This window comes from Callorhinus ursinus, unplaced genomic scaffold, assembly GCF_003265705.2.
Source record: "Callorhinus ursinus isolate GAN/ISIS: 27379988/994484 unplaced genomic scaffold, GSC_fseal_2.0 scaffold10, whole genome shotgun sequence".
NCBI classification, from domain to species: Eukaryota; Metazoa; Chordata; class Mammalia; order Carnivora; family Otariidae; genus Callorhinus; species Callorhinus ursinus.
Genome location: NW_027397072.1, coordinates 73287507 through 73306099, shown reverse-complemented (window position 1 = coordinate 73306099; position 18593 = coordinate 73287507). Strand labels below are relative to the sequence as shown.

General features: G+C 55.9%; 1 protein-coding gene across 3 annotated transcripts in view; it reads left to right on the top strand.

Annotated features, from left to right (window-relative positions):
- The window catches only part of TTC7A (tetratricopeptide repeat domain 7A), a 116270-nt gene that overhangs the window by 42573 nt on the left and 55104 nt on the right, over positions 1-18593 (top strand). For all 3 annotated transcript variants that reach the window (XM_025868873.2, XM_025868875.2, XM_025868876.2), the window contains 6 exons: positions 495-573; positions 1378-1535; positions 2127-2190; positions 11586-11723; positions 13319-13402; positions 17645-17749. In XM_025868873.2, the coding sequence (XP_025724658.1) occupies positions 495-573; positions 1378-1535; positions 2127-2190; positions 11586-11723; positions 13319-13402; positions 17645-17749 (628 nt within the window). The remainder of the gene's footprint in view (positions 1-494; positions 574-1377; positions 1536-2126; positions 2191-11585; positions 11724-13318; positions 13403-17644; positions 17750-18593) is intronic.

Genomic DNA, 18593 nt, shown 5'->3' with positions numbered 1-18593 from the left:
CGGGGCCGAGAGGGCTGGCAGGGGTTGATGGGGAGGTGAGACTGGCCCTTGTGGTTATCCAGGCCCCAGGTGATGCAGGCTGGTCCAGGGCCCTGGTGACAGGGACTGAGAGGTGAGGGTGGACCCCAGCGTTGACCAGATGTGCTGGGGGAAGATGGAAAATTTGAGGGGGATTCAAGTCAGTCTGACACCAGCCAAGGCTTTTGGGCCAAATGACATCTTGTTTGAAATACTCAATCTTGGTCCCCTTCTGGTGGTGAGCTGGAAGCCGGGGTTCCTGGGGGGCTGTGGAGGAGAGGGATCCTTCCTGTTCTTTGATCGACAGTGTCCTGGGCTCCTAGGATCCTGGTGTCACAGCTCTGACCTTTTCATTCCAGTTGAGTGTTTTCAAGTAAAGCTCAAATGGGCAGGCTCCTGCTTGAGTCTGCAGGTTTGATGATGATGTGTGTGGGAACTAGGCTGGGAATGACCCTGCTTCTGCTGTCTTCCCCCAGGAACATCGTGAAAGGGATGAGAGAGCTCCGGGAGGTCCTACGCACCGTGGAGACCAAAGCAACTCAGAACTTCAAAGTGGTAACACAGCGATGCCTCGGGGCTGGGGGCTGGCTGTGGTTGGCTTATACAGGGGCCACTTTTCAGTGGGAAACAACAGAAGCGCTAGCAGGCAGCCTCTGAATGAGCGATGACAGTATGTTACATGCACGCTTCTCCTCTCCCTGTCTGTGCTCATGGCAGACATTGTTTAATCGAGCTCAGCATTCTCTCCCACCAAGCCCGGGAAGCACCCTCAGCATCCCTATCTCAGCACTGCACAGAGCCCCTAGCATTAGATCAGAGTTAAAACCCAATGTCATCCCTTCCTAGCAAGGTGGTAGGCTAACTCTTAGGGATTGTTTATGATTTTAATAAATAACCTGGACTCCTTTTCCTGCCCCAATTCAGGCCTACCTTCTTAGGCTTTAATTCACCCCAAATCAGAGCCACAGCTGCTTCTCACTCTAGAATTTTTGATCAAGTATCAGGAAGGTATGTGGTTGAGAGCGCTGCCCAGGCCAGTGGCTTCACACTCTGCAAGGGCCTGCTAAATACTCAGAGCTGTGCTGGGGGCTCCTTGGGGCCAGAGGAGGAGGAAACGTACCTCCCGTCTAGGAGAGGACAGAGGACAGAAGATTAAGTAGAAGCCATCAAAAACCAACAGAAGGGGTGGGGTGGCCTCAGTGCTGGAAACAGAGAGAACAGAGAGCCCCCCCAAGGGGGCTCCTTGGGAGTGGAGTGGAGTGGTCGGCCTCCGAAGGGGCAGCGCACTGCAGGGCTGGCGGATTTGGCCGGGTGGTGGGTGGGGGGCATTCTGGGTCTGAGTTCCTCCCTTTCTGCCAGATGGCGGCCAAGCATCTGGCGGGGGTCCTGCTACACTCCTTGAGTGAGGAGTGCTACTGGAGCCCCCTGTCCCACCCGCTGCCTGAGTTCATGAGCAAGGAGGAGAACTCCTTCATCACGCAGGCCCTGCGGAAACCTCACCTCTACGAAGGAGACAAGTAAGCTCTGCTGGACCATGCCGGTCTCATGCCACACTTGGGGCTCCGACGTCCCTTCCCTCTGCCCTGCACTTTCCCCCGGCTGCCACCGAGCTCACTGTCAGGCAGGCTCTTCAGTTATCCGCAGGAGGCAAATAGACCAGGGAAAACGGTCTCAGGATAGGGGTTGGGAGGAGCGTTCTAGAAGGCATCCAAAGGTCGAATTATTTGGAGGTTACCTGCCTTCCCTGTTAGTCTGCATATACCTCCTCTCTTATTTGTTAAATAATTGACAACGGGATCTGAGCGGCTCTCCCCTGCTCCTTGCCCCGGCTGTGTCATGCAGCCCCGGGCTCTGGAAGGGACATCTCTTCCCGCAGAGCATCTGCAGTATTTCTGGCCCCGCCGCCGCTCACCCCAGCCTTTCAGATGCAGAACTCTGGGACTTGAGAAAGAGCTGCAGGTAGTATCCGGTGTCTGTGAATTACGCAGGAGGGCATCACCTTACCGGGGCCGCTGCTGACTCCGGGGCCGAAGGGCCGGGGTGGCGGGCCAGCCGCTGTGCTTGGGGAGGCTTGTGCTGGAGGTGGTGCTGCCGTCTGTGTCTTTCAGCCTCTACTGCCCGAAGGATAATATAGAGGAAGCCCTCCTGCTGCTGCTCATCAGTGAGTCCATGGTAAGCTCCAGGCCTTTCCCTCTCTGCCCTGGTGGGAGGAGGGCTGCGGGGACTCAGGCACAGGCCGCCAAGTCCTGGCCCAGCTCAGCCTCCCACAGATGCCCCTGAAGCAAGGTTCTTGCATCTGCCCCCCCCCCCCGCCCCAGGGGTGAGGCTCACTTCCTAGGTTTGAGTCTGATGCACAAGGCTGTCTTCGGGAGGCCGAGTAGGGACTGAGTTGGGAGTCCCCAACATCTCTTCCAGGATTATAAAAGACGCTTATCAGTGAGTCAGCAGTGTGTATTGGGCAGCCCTGTGCTGGTTCTGGGACTGATGTGAGGGGGTGGAAGGGGCAGGTGCTTCCAGTTCTACCACTGTTAGCTGAGGGCCACCGGCAAATCTAAAACCTCTGAGCCTCAGTGAATTCACTCATTCACACCCCAGTTCATTATTACCATCTTTGTGCCAGGCCCTGTGCTAGAAGCCAGAAACACGGCAGCAAACAAATGGAGAAAAGTCTCTGCCCTCATGGAGCTTACATTCTAGTGAGGGAGGTGGACAATAAATTAATTAGCGACTACATTATCCAGGGTCCTAGTGTCTGAGTGCTATGGAAAAGTAAAGCAGGGCACCTGGGTGGCTCAGTTGGTTAAGCGACGGCCTTCGGCTCAGGTCATGATCCTGGAGTCGCGGGATCGAGTCCCACATCGGGCTCCCTGCTCAGCGGGAAGTCTGCTTCTCCCTCTGACCCTCTTCCCTCTCGTGCTCTCTGTCTCTCATTCTCTCTTTCTCAAATAAATAAATAAAATCTTAAAAAAAAAAAAAGTAAAGCAGAGGAGGGGTAAAGCATGCTGGACACAGCCTGCATGAAGTGCTCTTTGGCTGTTTTCACGAGACCCGTTTCCTCCCGTGGCAGGCGGGGAGATGAGCCAAGCACGCACCAATGTATGTACATACACACACACATGCACGCATGGGCCCTGAGCCTCAGTGAAGGAGAGGGGTGTGGTCCAGGGAGTGGTAAGAAGGATGGCCGGGACTGGTCTGGGCGAGGCGGAGAGGGGTGTGCAGGAGCCGCAGAAGCCAGGGGTGGGGGCGTGCTGCAGAGGAGTCCAAGGCTGGGTCTGAGCCCTCTAACTGAGGGGCCTCTCAGAGCTTGCGAGCTGGGGACCCCCCCAGGTTGAGAACTAACTTTGCTAAACTGGCACATCTGAGAGCAGTGTGTGGAAGTAGGAGTTTAAGAAACAAGCCCCCATGAGCTGGGTCCCCGAACAGATGGAAACGAATATACCCTTGAATAGCTGGGGCCATGAGTGCTTTGGTCAGCGGGTTTCCTCCACGTCAGTGGGCCCGTCAGCACGTAGGCAGGATGTGGGGCACTGGACTGGGGTGGCGAGAGGTCATAGCCTTCGTCAGCTATAGGCTGTGGTACTAAAAGGTTTACAGGGTCATGCAGGTGAGGGGGAAAGTGGTTGCTCCAAGGACGGGCATCTAACTGGTTAGCCTAAGGTGAGGATGGAAATACCGAGTGCCAGATTTGATTTTCACGGGAGAACAGTGCACTTTTCACAGAAAATGGGCCCCCACTCTGACCACAGACTGGGCCCCGGTTTCTCACGATGGAACATCAGACATAGACCGGTACCCCTCCCTGCCCCCCTCCCCCGACACCTGAGCCATCCCCCCACCCACACCCTCAGTTGCAACTCCACTGAAGTCACCTGTCTGGGGAAATCCCTCTCCCTGTGCTGAGGATTACAGGTGGGAGGTAAAAAGGTGAAAGCTGAAAACATTCCTTAGGTCCTTTCTCTGCCAGAGTCCAAGCTGATGATCTCATAGAGGGAGGCATTTTATGTTGAGCCATATGACAGATAACAATTTCATACGCTTCAGTCTAATATGTTCCCATCTTACAGATGAGAAAAGTAAGGTTCGGGACAGGTATCTGTCTTGGTCAACATCACATACTAATAATCCTCACAGCCGTGATTCAAGTCACGTCTGCCTCCCTACATAGCTTCCAAAGCACGGGCCACAGAGCCTAAGCCCTGGACCGCAGTCCCGATTCTGCCACTTCCAAGCTGCTCTGGTTCTCAGTTTCCTCATCTATAAAAGGGCCAAGGGGGTGATTTTGAGACTCAAATGAAACGAGGCTCAGGGAGGGCTTTCTCGACAGGGACATGCCTGTTGGCGTGAGATGGCAGGGGGGCTGAGGCTGGACTCTGTCTCTCCCAGCCATTTTCCGTGGCCTCTGCCCTATCTGGGTGCCCAGGACCAGAGTTCAGATGCCTTTCCGTTAGGTTATCCCCCCTGCCCCCACCCCAAACCCTCAAGCTGCCCCCTATCTCAGAGTGGAGAATGGCCTTTTACTAAAAGGCGGCCCACATTTGGAGCCAAGGTGAATTTTCCTAAATATGTGATTTCCCTCCTAGCAGCTCCTGCCCTTTTGCAGGAGGCTGTGTGACTTGATGGCCTGTCCCAGAGACTCAGGGTGCGGGCCGGCTTGCCAGGCGGCGTCTTGGGGATTCCCTGAGCATGCAAAGCAGAGGAAGTTGTGCACTGGGCCGGGAGGAGGCACTCCTCCAGGGCCTGCTGGTTTGTTTCCTCTTGCTCACACCCCTGTCACCCGTTTAGAAACTTCAGGAATTGGGGGGAAAGCTTTGGAGTCTCCTCTACAGAGCTTTCCTCCTGGGATCTGGATCTGGCCTCAGTGGCTTGGAGCTGTTTCTCAGAGTGACCAGTTAGCCTCTGGCTTCTCTCTTGCTCTCGTTTCATACCCTCCTTCCCTGCGGGTCCCATTCTCCGTCAGGTGTAGTCACCACTGTGCCCGCCTCCCAGGCTCTGATCCCTTCGCTGAACCCTGGGGCTCAGCCTGGCCCCCAGGTACTTGCAGGGTTTTCCTCATCTCCCTTTGGGGCTGCCTGGGTTTGGCCGCAGTTGATAGGGAGAAGCCTCTAGAACAGCAGCTGGCTGCCTTGGCTGCTACTTAGCTTTGCCTAATACCTGCAGAATCCATTATGCTGCGGTAAAAGCTACTCCAGCACAGTAGGCCCAGGAAACATAATCATCAAAGCTTTCCACCTCCAGGATCGCTGGAGCACCTGTGCAGGTTTCTTGAGCATGTCAGCCCCTATTTTGCGGTTTAGAACTCAAAGGAGTAGCCTACGAGCAGTCCTGAGTGTGGGGCTGTTACCTTGGATATGGTTTTTGTTACAGGCTAACCGAGCATGATCAGAATGAATAGAGAACCCCCCACATCCTTGTGTTTCAAGAGGTAAATAGAAACCTTACAAATGCTGTCACAGAAATGCAACGTGCGCAAGTGATAACTGGTTGAAGAAGATTTGTGTTTTGGACCTAGTTTTGAGTCTTTGGGGCCAAAAGGACATTTTAAAAGCCATTCATCCACCCACCCATTTGCTCATCCATCCTTCCATCCATCTGTCCATCCATCCCATCTCGTTCAATCATTGCCCCCGTCCCAGATGTACTCCCACCTACTGGAGATGTATCCAGGGACCTGGAGGAAACCCTCGTCCTCACATCAGAAGGAATCACCCCAGTCTCCTGAACCCCAAGTGTATATTCTAGTTTTTAAAGAACGCTGTATCAAAACTAGTCTGATTTTCTCAAACAGTTGGAGAACCAGGAAGTACAGAAGTCTTGATCCTTTCTAAAATACTCATCTAGGCATAAAAATATATGCAGAGGCAGACTGAGTCCTTGGGTCCCTGTTTCATTCAGCTGGTGGAGAAGTTGCTACTGGTATCAGGTGCTCAGGAACTAAAAGGCCCCAAAGGTCCTTTGTTGAGTGAGAGTGGGGTGGACGGGTAGCCTCTGGGGACTGGAGCCTACAGGTGAACTGTGCCATGTCCAGTGTCACACCAGCAGTTTGAGCCTTGAATTTGCCATTCCCAGTCTGCGGGGCCTGGGCAAGGTTCTTCCCTCCCTGATCCTTAGTTTTCTCATCTGTAAAATGAGGCTAATAAGGCTTTTCTGCACAGCAAAAGCCAGAAAACAAACCACCCAGGTGCCTGGTACATTAGAGATGTTCAACACGGGTTTGTTTGTCCTGATAAATGCTTGCTTCCGATTCATTCATTTTAGAGAATTATCAGGCTCGGATCAGGTTGGGAGAAAAATTGGTTTGAGGATACCATAAAAAAAAAAAAGTGCTTCTTGGGCTCGGTTCCATTTGGGACTCGGCAGAGGAGCACAGATTGTTCTGGCTTTTGGCACCTCGTTTGCTCTGCTGCAGGCTGCCACGGTAAAGGGTCTGCTACTGCTGAAAGCTCAGAACAGGAGGTTCAGTAGAGGTGGGAGATCCTCTCGCCCTTGCTGGCAGGAAGAGCCAGAGGGTGTGATTCCTGCCGCCGAAGCCTGATATGGCAGGAGAGTGGGCGCCGGCGTGGGCCTGGCCCAGGGCTCTGGGTGGATGGGCCACATCACTGAGCATGGTATTTCTTGGCTCTGTGGACTGGCAGCCTGCAAGCCATGGTAATTCCGTCTGCTGGTGGGGCAGGACAGCAGGAGCGGAACATGACGGCGCCCTCTGGAGAGGGGCAGGTGCCAGTCACAGATGCTGCTGGGGAACTCCTTTCTGGGGTGATTTGGGGGGTTGCCAGCAGCAGGCCCTGAGACTGGGTGCTTGGCCAAGGTAGAGCAGCTGTGTCTAAGAACAGGGCGGAGCAGGGCCCTGGACACATTGCCCAAGGGGCTTTTTCCCTGATTGGGAAGGCCCAGCCTGGTGTTTTGCTTTGGTTACCATATAAGCAGAGCCATCCTGGGGCCTCTGATGGCATGGACAAGGCTACTGGACACTTCTTCAGAGGCCTCTGGGGGTGAAGTCAGAATGTCCGGGTTCTAAGCTGGGTCCCACCTATCTGTATGCCTGGGGGAGCTTCCCTGGGCCTCAGTCTTCTCATCTGTGAGATAGAACAATAGCACATGAGGTCATTATGAGCTGCCACTTGCAAAGTAGTCCACAAGTTCTCCCTTTTCTTCTCTCACCCTGCTTGTGTGGAGGATTAGAAAGGAGAAACGGGGCTGGATGGAAATGAAAGTCAGTGCAGTCTGAGGCCTCGTAGTCAGCAGAGGGTCGGGACCAGGAGAGGCCCATGAGGCAGTAGAAGCCATCCTGGACTGGCCTTTGAAGGTGCAGCCTTACCTCCCGGGGACCTCGCACAATTAGTTCACTTTCTGGGACTCCGTTTCCCATCTGCAAAGAGGGCATCGTGGTTTCCTCCTGCACCCCCGCAGGGTTATTGTGAGTCCAGATGAGATGTGACGGATGTGACCTTCAGAAGCCAATGTGCGGCACACATAAGGGATGGCTGTTGGAGGGAGCGTTGCCTGCCTTGGCTTTCACATGGGCTGGCCAGCCTGGGGACATGGCAGTTCCCCACCAGCCCTCCTGTAAGGCCCTAGACTTGCTTCATGGATCCTTCTCCCAAGACCTGATATGGGTCACACTGGCAGTGATGAGCTGTTAGAGGAGGGGGGTAGGGAGGGGCATGCCTTTTTTTTTTTTTTTTTTTTTTTTTTGGATTTTCCTCTTTTGGCTTGCAGAGGGCCTGGGGTGAGTGTCCTCAGTTTGGAGGAGGCTGCACTTGGGGGGGACAGCCAGAGGGCCTGGGTTAGGAGCCATACAGCTCAGGAGCCCTGCCTAGGACAAAATGTGTGGTCCAAACAAGGGCGAGGCATCCCCAGAGGTGGGGGCCTGGAGATGGTGCAGGGAGGAACGAGGGGAGAAGAGTCTTGATTACTCCCAGAGGAGTAAGGATGATGGTGGTAAGAAGAATATTCAGTGTCTGCGTCTGTGCTTTATAGGTCATAGGCACATTCATCTCTCTCTCTCTGCATTTGATCTGAGGGATTTCCTAGCGAGGCCATTTGAATGGTGGAGGAAAAGAGTGGCTGGGACTAGTTCAAGGCAGGCTGCTGGTGAATTTGGGAGCATCGCTGGCCTGAGGGTGGTGAGCCCAGGGGAGGAGGGAACAGGACACCCGGGGCACGTGGGCAGCAACTCGAAGCCCCCGGAGTGTCTGAGGCCCCCGCCCTCAGTGCTGCACGTGAATTCCTGCCGCGTCACTAGCCCCCACAGCTTCCTTCCTTCTGCCCCTTCTCCCACCCAGCGAACACCACCACAGCCTTTTACCACAGCCCTCCCCAAGAGCCCTAGCAACCAGGGCAAACTTCTGCTTTTGGTTTTCCTTTGGGGAACCTTGCTTCCCTCTTGACATAGGCCAGTTCCTGGGGAACCCCCCCCCCCACCACCACCCAGGAGACCTCTTCCCTGCTGTCTGCCTCCTGGGGAGGCCCAGCCCCCAGGCTGAGTACATGCTCACTTCTGTTCCGGTTTTCTGACTTAATCCCAGCCCAGTGCTGGAAATCCAGCCCTAGGCACACAGTCAGAGATACTACTGTTGTCTTAAAGGTCAAGGTTGAAGGCAAGAGGAGAACGTTTCCGCACCAAGCCCAGAAATCTTGCTCAACATCGCTCCTTCTACAAACATGGACCAAGGAAGGTGTGGAGACAGTGAGGCATGTCCCTGCCCCAAGAACCAGGGAACTCTTGGGTATACAGGGGCTGGGCTATGTGCCCCATGCGAGGAGAGGACAAGGGGGGCAGCCTTGCCCGGCAGGGTCGGTCAGGTTGACGGGTACCTGAGTTGAGCTGTGAGGAGCCAGGAGGCATCCAGGTTGACCGAGGGCATAGACAGTCCCTGTCGCGGAGAGGGAGCTGCGGGGCGTTCTGTGGAGCGGGGGGGGGGGACCGTGAGCTGGTTGGGAGAGAAGCTGGCCAGGTGGTGGGCCAGGCCTCGTGGCAGCCACAGAGAAGGAGGTTTGACTTTGTGCTGGAGCAGTCTGGAGGGGGCTGGGAGTTGGGGTCTGCATAGGTTACTCTTCAAGGACAGGCCAACCAGAGCTGAGGCCCGCGGTCCCAGCTCGCTGCTCACCATCCCCAGAATAAGACCAGTCTGCACGGATAGCTTCCCAGATCCTGCATATGCCCAGCCAGGCTTCTCCCTGTACCCCACAGAAAAGCGCCCCCACCGCCCCGCTGCAGGCTGCCTGCGCTGTCCCCTTTCCATCAGGACCCCTCTCTCCCACCAGGTTTCTAGGTCCCTTGCACTGAGCACAAGTACTGCGGCTGCTTCTGGGCTCCAGTGCCCCCTCCCTGAGGACGAGGACCGGACCTTGTGTCCTCTCATTGCCCCCACCCTTGTCCTGGCTGCCTGGCCGGGCCGCCTCTCGGGGCCCCACCCTCGCGGGCCGGAGCTGGGGAGTTCTGGAGGGGAGGGCTGGAAGTGGAGGGGCGGGGAGGTACATGGCCAGTTTTGTGTTCCTACTCCGCCTTGTCAGGAAGCTCCTGCCAAGCCTCTCAGAATTTCTTCTCTCTTCCTGATGGTGCCTGTGTGGGTGGATTTCACTGGGAAGGAGTGGGATTTCTCTGGCACTTTCCCTCTCTACTTCTCTCCCCTTAACCCTTCAGAGTTCCCGACCAGCTCTTGTTTATCAGGCTGGCACCGGCGCTCATCCTTTCTGGGGATCCCCTGACATCCCGTGCCTTCTCCTGGGGCGGGTCCATGGACATGGGGGTGGTGGCAGCCCTCGCCTGCCATGGCAGGAGGGGCACCCATCAGGGCCCCTGGCTGCTGGCCTGCCTTCCGGAAGTGCCCCCGTGGGTGAGTCACTTCCTTGGGTCTCAGAGGTATCTTGGCTTCCAGAAGCCTCTGGAACGCACTTCAGGCCTGCACAACAGGACACATTCAGATCCTGCAGTCTGAAGGCCATTGGGCTTCTTCTGCCTCTATGGCCCCTCACCCATGGGGGCCTCAGCCCCTGACCGGGAGGAGGGGTTCGTAATCCTGCCTGGAAGGAGGTTTTGAAGACCATCTGTGGACAGGAAGGATGATCTGGGTCTGACAGTGAGAAATTGGTTTTAAGGGCCAGCAGCTCCTTTTTATCCCAGCATCCTTGGTTCTGAGGTCCTGTGTGGGGGAGTAGAAGAGGGTGAGTCCCAACACACAAAAGGGGGTTCAGCCCCTACTACAGAGGGAGAGGGCTACTGGGAGTAGCCAGCAGAGAAGCATCTGGCTGGAACCGAGCTTCGCTTCAGCTCAGATACAGCCCTCGGGGTGGGCGGGTGTGTGTGTGTGTGTGTGTGTGTGTGTGTGTGTGTGTGTGTTCGTTCATAGAGCATTCCTAGCCTGGTCACTGCCCTGTGGCTGCTCAGCTCAGGGACCCTACGATTCGTGTTGAATTACTCCCAGGCCTGAGTGTTATCTCCAGAGTATGGGTTTACAAGAGGGAGTGGGACCATAGGCCACAGAATAAGAGGGTCCCGAATCCCCAGTGGGGAGATTTCAGGCTTGGTGATACAGAGCTCCCCGCTTCGGACTGTACAGAATCTCCTACTCCTAGAGCACATTTTCCCATTACCTGCTCCCCCAGGCCCCCCACTCCCCCTGCCCAGCAGCTACCTGGCAGCTCTGAACACTGAACTCCTGAGCGCTGGACACCGAGCACAGAGGCCATGTGTTATGGGAGAGGTTTCTTAGGGAACTCTGAGAGGAGAGTTCTGTGGTGAGAAGGAGTCAGGGATCAGGTCTGGTTTGAACACGGGGGTGACGGGAAGGACGTATGGGGCCAGGAGGTCCTTATCAGAGGGATAGCAAGGGGCCACAGCCCAAGCTCCCCTCCTGCGAGTCCCAGCAGCAGAGCCACCCACGTCATCTAGACACTTCCAGATATTACCTGAAGCTCTGTGAGTGGACAGTTACAAGCTCACAAGGAGCTGTTTCACAGAACCTGTCGCCTCTATCTTCAAAAAATGCCAGTGTCTGAAAGACGAGGGCTGCAGGGCCCTTCTGGATGAGAGGAGACTGAAGAGACGCGGCCCCGGAATGTGGGCCAGGTCCTGGGTTGGGTTCTGGGACGAAAAGATTTCTAGTAAGGCCATTGGTGGGCAGGGGGGAGATCTGACTGTGAGCTCATAGTAGAGGTGTCCGTTTTACGTTTCCTGAAATACTGGTATTCCTCTTGTGGTTGTACATAGCGGTCAAGGGTCATCTTACCTTCATGACTCTATCCTTATAATCATATATTAGAGAGCAACAAAGCACGTGTGGTCAGTACCCTCACCCTGGCAACTTTTCTATAGGTTTGAGATTTTGCGGACTAAAACATTGACTACGAGGAGCCCTCGGAACTGGTCCCTCACCCCAACCTAGACTATGGGTAGAGGTTTTCTCCCTTTCGTGGGTGCCTTCGTGGGGACAGCGGAAAGGCCCTGGCAGGTTCTGGGAGCACGGGCTGGGTTAGCAGTGTAAGGACAATGGTTACCGGGCCTTGGGGGCAGGCAGCTGCCTATTTTCCATCCTCGCTCCTTCCCCAACCACGTCGCCCCGCAGGCTACTCGGGATGTAGTGCTGAGCCGGGCACCTGAGCAGGAGGAGGACCGGGCGGTGAGCCTGCGGAATGCTGCAGCCATCTATGACCTCCTGAGCATCACGCTGGGCAGGAGGGGCCAGTACGTCATGCTCTCCGAGGTACAGCGACCCCCCCCCCAGAAGTCAGGTGGAACCACCATTTGACCTCCTCCACTGTCCCTTCCCTGCCTCCGCCAAGGGGTACAGCTCAGTCCTTGGGAGATGAGGCTTAGGACCTTCTCCAGGGCTGGGAGAGCTGCCCTTCCCTGGCAGGATGGGTGGGTTTGGTTTTGGTTTTGGTTGTTTTACTAGCGTTTTCATGTGTTTTTCTTTTGAAAGAACACAAGACATTGTATAGAGAAGCACAAGGGGGAAATTATCCATCCCCCAGTTTCCCACGTGGATGATACTGGATGTGACTGTCTCTGCTGGTAGAGCTCTGAACTTGGTGTGTGTCAGGGCCCTGGACCCCCTCCCACCCAAGCTGGATAGAGCAAGCCCATTCTATTGAGCAAACCCTGGTGGGGCAGCACTCCCGGGGTGGTGCTTCTCTGGGGTGAAGGCAGGGGCACCAGGGCACCAAACTGCACCTCTCTCCATTCCCCACAAGGCGAATGGCATGCACGCATTTTTGAGTTTTCACATCTGGGCTGGGATCAAAGGTGGCTCTGGGGCCCCTCCTGTACGGAGTGGGCCTTTTGGCAGTAGCTTCTCTTTCCCGTGGGAAATGTGGCCTCCCGTTAGGAGGGCCCCTGAGAGGAGAGCTGGTGACATCTGCTGAGCCCCTGCTTGTACCCGGCACCATGCAAGGTGCTTTTAGGTGATACCTTCTTGAAGTGGTGCTCTCTCGAGTTTACCAGTGAGGAAGGCAAGGCCCAGAGAGGTTGTTTCTTGCCCTAGATGGTGGAGGGGGTGCACCTGAGACAGCACGTGAACCCAGCCATTGAGCTCTTAAAGCCCATGCTGTCTGGTCCCGGAACCTCACGTCTGTCCCCTGCCCCGCCTGACCATGGCAAGTCGTGGCCTCACATGCTGGCTTCTGCCTCCACCATGTGGAAGCACTTGGTAGCGTCTGCCGGATCTCACCAGGCCACCCCTGATTTGGGGCTGCCCAGGATCGGACAGGCCGGTGGGGCGGTCAGTTTTCTCAGTCGTCATAGAGAACAGCAGAACCGAGAAAAGCCTTTCCACTTGGGCAGCTTTGTAGTCAGCCCGCTCTGCCACTTACTGGCCCTGTGACTCTGGGAAGTCATTCAAACCTCAGCCTCCTCATCTGTGAAATGGGGATAATGGGAGAACCCACCTCCCAGGGTTGTTGGGGCGAGTGAATAAGTTAATACGTGTAAAAACCTGAGAGTGGTACCATGCACGACAATAATAAATACCAGTTACCATTTTTATGGGATGTTTATATGTTAAAAACCCAGACCCAATTTCATTCCCTTTTCCCCATCGCCCTGTGAGGCAGTCACATGTTAGGGAGGTAGGAACCAAGGGCCAGAGAGGGTAGGAGACTTGCAGAAGGTCACACGGCATAACCTGCCCCGTTAGCAGGGGCAGGTTATGCCTGGAGTTTTCTGATAGGAACCAAGTATGGGCCTCCTGCAGCCTCCTATAAGAAGTGATTTGGGCAGTGATTGCCCTGGGGGGTATTGGATTGGCTGGGGGTGGGAGGATCCCTGGGGGCGACGTGCTGACTGACCCCCTCCCCTCAGTGCCTGGAACGAGCCATGAAGTTTGCATTTGAAGAATTTCACCTTTGGTACCAAGTGGCCCTCTCCATGGTGGCTTGTGGGAAGGTAAGACCAGGGCGTGTGTTGGGTGGGGGAGGTTGCACACCTGCCTTTGGGGCCTCTGCTCTCCTCCAGTCCCTTCCGGGGCCTGGCAGAGGGCACGGGGGTGAGTCAGAAATGTTCTCCAGCATCGGATTTTCATCTCTGGGAGAGTGAGGGCCCGCAGGGGGTCACACACAGACCCCTGTGTGAATCTGGTGTTCACCTGGGAGTTACAGGTGTGCAACTGTGGGTCTGTGGGTGCTTTTCTCCTAGGACACGTGCACACATGGGGCAACAGAGCACTTCCACGTGTGACTTGAAGAGTGCAACTGCATGCCACAGGCATGGGACACGGGTTCTGAGCGAGGGGCGCATTCATTTGGGCTGTAGCTTTCTTCCTGCCCATCAGGTGTGGTGTCAGGAAAGGGCCTTCCCGTGGAAGGACCTGCCTAGGGGGAAGGGTTGAAGGGTGGAGCAGAGCAGCAGCACCCACAAGGGAGTCTGGGGGGAGAACTGTGCCAGCGGGCGTGGCTGGGACAGAGGCTCTGTCTACCCAGCATAAGGGGACTGGCCTTATCCCCGGTCACCGGGGCCGCCTTTGCTCTCTACCCACCAAGCCCTGTTCCAGCACCCCCTGGTTTCTTCCCTGATGAGAATTACACTTACATAAGCCTCTATTTTCGGCAGTAACATGAAAGGAAAACCTTTCCGGAGCTGGGTGCTGAGGGTGTTAGAGCCAAGGATGCTATGAATGCAGGAAAGAAGGTGGCAGGAGCTTGCAAATCGTTCCAAGAGCTGTAAACACCCAGGGCCCTTTTGTGGGGCTGAGGGAATTCCTGCCCCCCCACCACCCATCTGTGCCACCAGCCATTTCTAGCCCTGCAGCTCCGCTCAGAGGAGGGCCCTCCTCGGCTTGCCTGCACCACCCCCGCAAAGGTTAGGCAGGGAAGAGGAAGACTAGCCGGTGCTGCAGCCTGATTGGTGGGAAGGAGCCAGGGGAGTATAGTGAGAATCAAGTGGGGAGCCTCCCACCCCCCAACCCTCACTGGGCCTTCCCAAAGCTCTTCCCCACCCCCATCACGCTGACCACCCACCAGAGCATCCTAAATGCACAGACATGGTCTACTCTGGCTCTGTGCTCAGCAGGGTCTTGCCAAGGCCGGGGGAGAGTTCAGGCTGCAGATAGAGTGAGGCCTGAGGAAGGGAAGGAGGTGGGGCTGGAGCTCACATGGAGCCTGGACAGACAGCTCACAGTGGCATATGACAGCTTCTTGCTGCCTCTGGGAAACAAAGAACCTCTGATCTTACAATAGTGAGCATGGGCCAGGAGAAGAGGCCCAGGGCCAGGGCAGTGGTCCTAATCTTTCTGTGAGTCATAGACCCCTTTGAGATCCCAAGAAAAGCTGGGGAGCCCTCCTCAGAAGAATGTAGGATACTCAGAAGCTAGCTTTAATCTCTGGTGGTGCGCCAGTAAACTCCCCAGTTGAGGGAGAAGGTGTTAGCCTGGGAGGTATGGGATCTTCAGCCTCCCTCCTGAGAAGAGCCAGGCTCAGAGAGGTCTACATGCAGTCCAGCACATCCCAGGGTCCAGGGAGTTGGTGTCCCAGCCTGGCTCCTTCACAGACCAGCAAGGTGGGCACGAGGCTGGGCTTACAGGTAGGGCGTTGGGGCAATCAGTGAGTTCCTCACACATGAGGCTGCACAGGCTGGAGACATTGGGTTATACCCATGCCTGCATTTGGTGCAGCAGGAGATTGTTCTGGAAGCACACTGTCCACCCCCTCAGGAACCCTGCACACCAGCTCAGTCTGCCTGGTTGGCCCAGGAAGCGCCCCCCAGCAGAGTGGCCAGAGCTGGCCTTTGCCAAAGCCCAAGGTAGGAATCAAGGTTCTGTCCCCACACTTGTGCCAAAGGTGTGGCCGGGCGGATGTGTGTACATCTGACACCTCAGCCTGCAGGAAGAAAGGATGAGGTCCATGACATGATTTAGGTCTCTCCTTCTCTTGGTCTCCTCAGCAGTCACATTGCTGCGTTGCTAGGTAACCAGCATGACAAAAAAAAAAAAAAAAAAACCAAAAAAACAAAAAACCAACCAAGCTGCCTGCCCTTACTGTGGAGTCCTCTGATGGCTCCTGAAATAGCAATGCTTTATGGTCTGTGTGGAGTGAACATGGACGATCAGGGTTGTAGAACCTTCATGTCACAGTTGGAGAACCTTCAACCCTGCAGAGGTCAGCAACCAGGGAAGGAGGCCAAGGGGAGCCTGGGGCTTGCTGTGGTGTATGGAGGGGCGCCATGGCTGGCGGGCTGGGAGTGGTATTCACAGGATCGCCTGGCAACTCCTTTGGGCCCCTCACGAGGCCCCCTTTCCCACAGTCCAGCGCAGTCTCCCAGCCTGCTGGAAGAGGTCATCTGCTGACACCCGCCTGTGCTGGGTCTCACACCCTCGCTTTCTGAGAGAGCAGTGGGGAACGACAGTTTTTGTCTTCTCCCCAGGCCTTTCTGCAGGCACCTGATAGGCAAGAGCCATGTGACCCCACAACCCCCGCCCAGCACTGGGCACAGAGCTAGCCCTTGGCTGAAACCCCTGGAACTGGCCTAATATGCCTCAGCCCAGAGCCTCAGTCTGTCATGTCTGGGCTGAGAAGAGTTTTTCCTTAGCTGGTGGGGAAGGGAGGGGTAGCTAGAGAAAGGCTGGGGGTCCAGAGTAGACGCAGATCACTGGGGTTCCGGCTCTCTCTCTTCCAGTCTCTCACACTGAGATTGAACAGGTTAAGCCTTCCAGAGCCCCCATTGCCTCAGTGGTACATCTGGAGTTGCTGGGGAGGGTGAAAGCTAATTAATGATGAGGAAGCCTGGCTCACAGTAGGGCTTAGTACCTGGGAACTGTGGTCACACACATGCCCCTGCCTACCATTGACCCTAGCTTGGGGTCACACGAGTATGGAGTGTGCACACCTGGGGGGCAGGGCGTGTCACTGTTGAGTTCTTGGGAAAGTGTTGGATACAGTCAGAAGCCCTGAGTGTGTGTCGTGTGTGTGTGTGTGTGTGTGTGTGTGTGTGTGTGTGTGTGTGTAGCAGGGAGACCGAGGCTGCTGTATCTGCCTAGGTAGTCACTACTGGTGCAGCAGGAGATTGTTCTGGAAGCCCCAAGTCCCTGAGGCCAGGTAGAGCTGTGGTTATGAGCCTGGGGCCAGACTGTTCAAACCCCAGCTCAGCCATGTATGGGCACTGTGGCTTTGAACAAGCTACTTAACTTCTCTGCCTTTCAGTTTCCTCATCTGTAAATAGGGACATGGCTCACCTACCTCATAGGAGAGTTGGGAAAACTAAATCTATAAAGCACTTAGAACAGGGGACAACAGACTTTCTGTACAGGGTCAGATAGTAGGCATTTTTGACTTTGCAGGCCAAACAGTCTCTGTGGGAACTCCCCACTCTGTCAGAAAAACAGCTGTAGGCAATACATACGTGAATGGGCATGGCTGGGTTCCAGTCAAACTTTATTCACAGGAGCAGGCAGAGGGCCACATTTGGCCCGTGGGCTGTGTTTTGCTGAGCTCTGGTTTATAACAATGCATGGCGCATAGTAAGATCTAAATAAGTGTTAGCTGGTGTTCTTTTTCTCATTATTGTGACTGGTAGTATTGCTGCCTGCCTGTGGATGGTCTCCTGTACTGGCCTTCCCTCCACACGTGGCCATCCTCAGGAGGTCCATTCCGGCCCCGTCTCTGTGGCTGAGTCGCTGGAGCCTTGAGGGGCCCCAGATTCCTGTCTGGAGGTTCTCTCTGCCTCTGCCAGCTTAGCTTCTCTCCTTCTCCTCTGCCAGCCATTATGTCCAACCCCCCTCAACTCCCTACCACGGCCCTGCCTCCAAGTCCTGTGGAGCTTCGGCCTCATCTTGTCACCTAGAAACCAAGGCTGTTGAACTCAGAAGTTTGAAAGAGCCCATTTTTGCCTCTATCATGTCTGTGGTTCACATTTGAATTCCTTTAGAAGTGCTTCCACCTGTTGTTACATGAGCTATTGGCACATCACCTGGGCAAGACTCATAGCCTCCATTCTCCAGATGCGGAATCTGAGGCCTGGGAGGGATTTGTCTGCCAACATGACCTGGGCTTCTCCCGCTGGGCCCTCTTCCTGCCTCTTGGGAGGAAAGAGCAAGGACTGGCTATTTGGGAATGCCCCCCACTGTAGGCACAAGGCACCTTGTCTGTCGAGACCCAGGGCTGCCAGTGATGGTGTCACCTGCCCTTTCTTCTGCAGTCAGCCTACGCCGTGTCACTGCTGCGGGAGTGCATGAAGCTTCGGCCCTCGGACCCCACCGTGCCCCTGATGGCCGCCAAGGTCTGCATCGGGTCCCTGCACTGGGTGAGTGAACTGTGGGGGCAGAGCCCAGGTCCCAGCGACTCCTGCAGAAGGGTGGCAGTGGGCATGAGATCGGGGCATGCACATCTTGCTGTGTGTTTGGGGGTGGGGGGGATGCATGAGGAGCTGTGAGGTAGACAGGCCTGGAAGGAGGAGTCTTCTGAGGAAACCCAGCAGACGGATCTGCAACAGTAAGTCCCCCAACTCAGGCTGGTATCGGGTTTATGTTTCAGTCTTGAGATGTAGAGTCAAAAGGAGAGGGGGGGCCCCCCAGCTGCCCAGCAGTGCGGTCGTGGGCCGGACTTAGAGCACCTGGGCCAGCCATCATTTGGATGGAGGCTCCACACTACTACAGGGGGCAGTGCTGTGTGGGCAGGACCTGTGGGCCCCCTTGTTCCTTTCGGCTCCAGCCCCCCGGGTCCCTGCCCTGTGCTCAGCCTCCTGCCGAGGGCTCTGCTGAGGTGGCTGAACGGTCAGGTACACCCTCTCCCCACGGGCCGGGCTTTCCTGCAGCTGGGCTCCGAGGTCCTCGAGGAGGCCAGCAGGATGGAGCCGTGAAAGGCACTGGGCCTGGGGCCCTCCCCTCCCCAGGCTCCCTTGGTGGTTGCTCTGAGCCTGTGGTGTCCTGGGGCGGAGCCTCTGCAAAGGTGTCTCCTCCTACTGGGAGCTTTCTTTCCAAGGGTCCCCGCTTCCTTGAGCCCACATCAGCCTCCTGAGGTCCAATGCATCCTCTCCTGCCCCACCCACCTTTCCTCTCTTCAGGCAAAATAGCTCCAGTGCCTTCAGCTGCCCTCCAGGCCCAGCGTCTCCCCACAGGGCGCTGCTCCCACACACAGGCCTCCCCTGC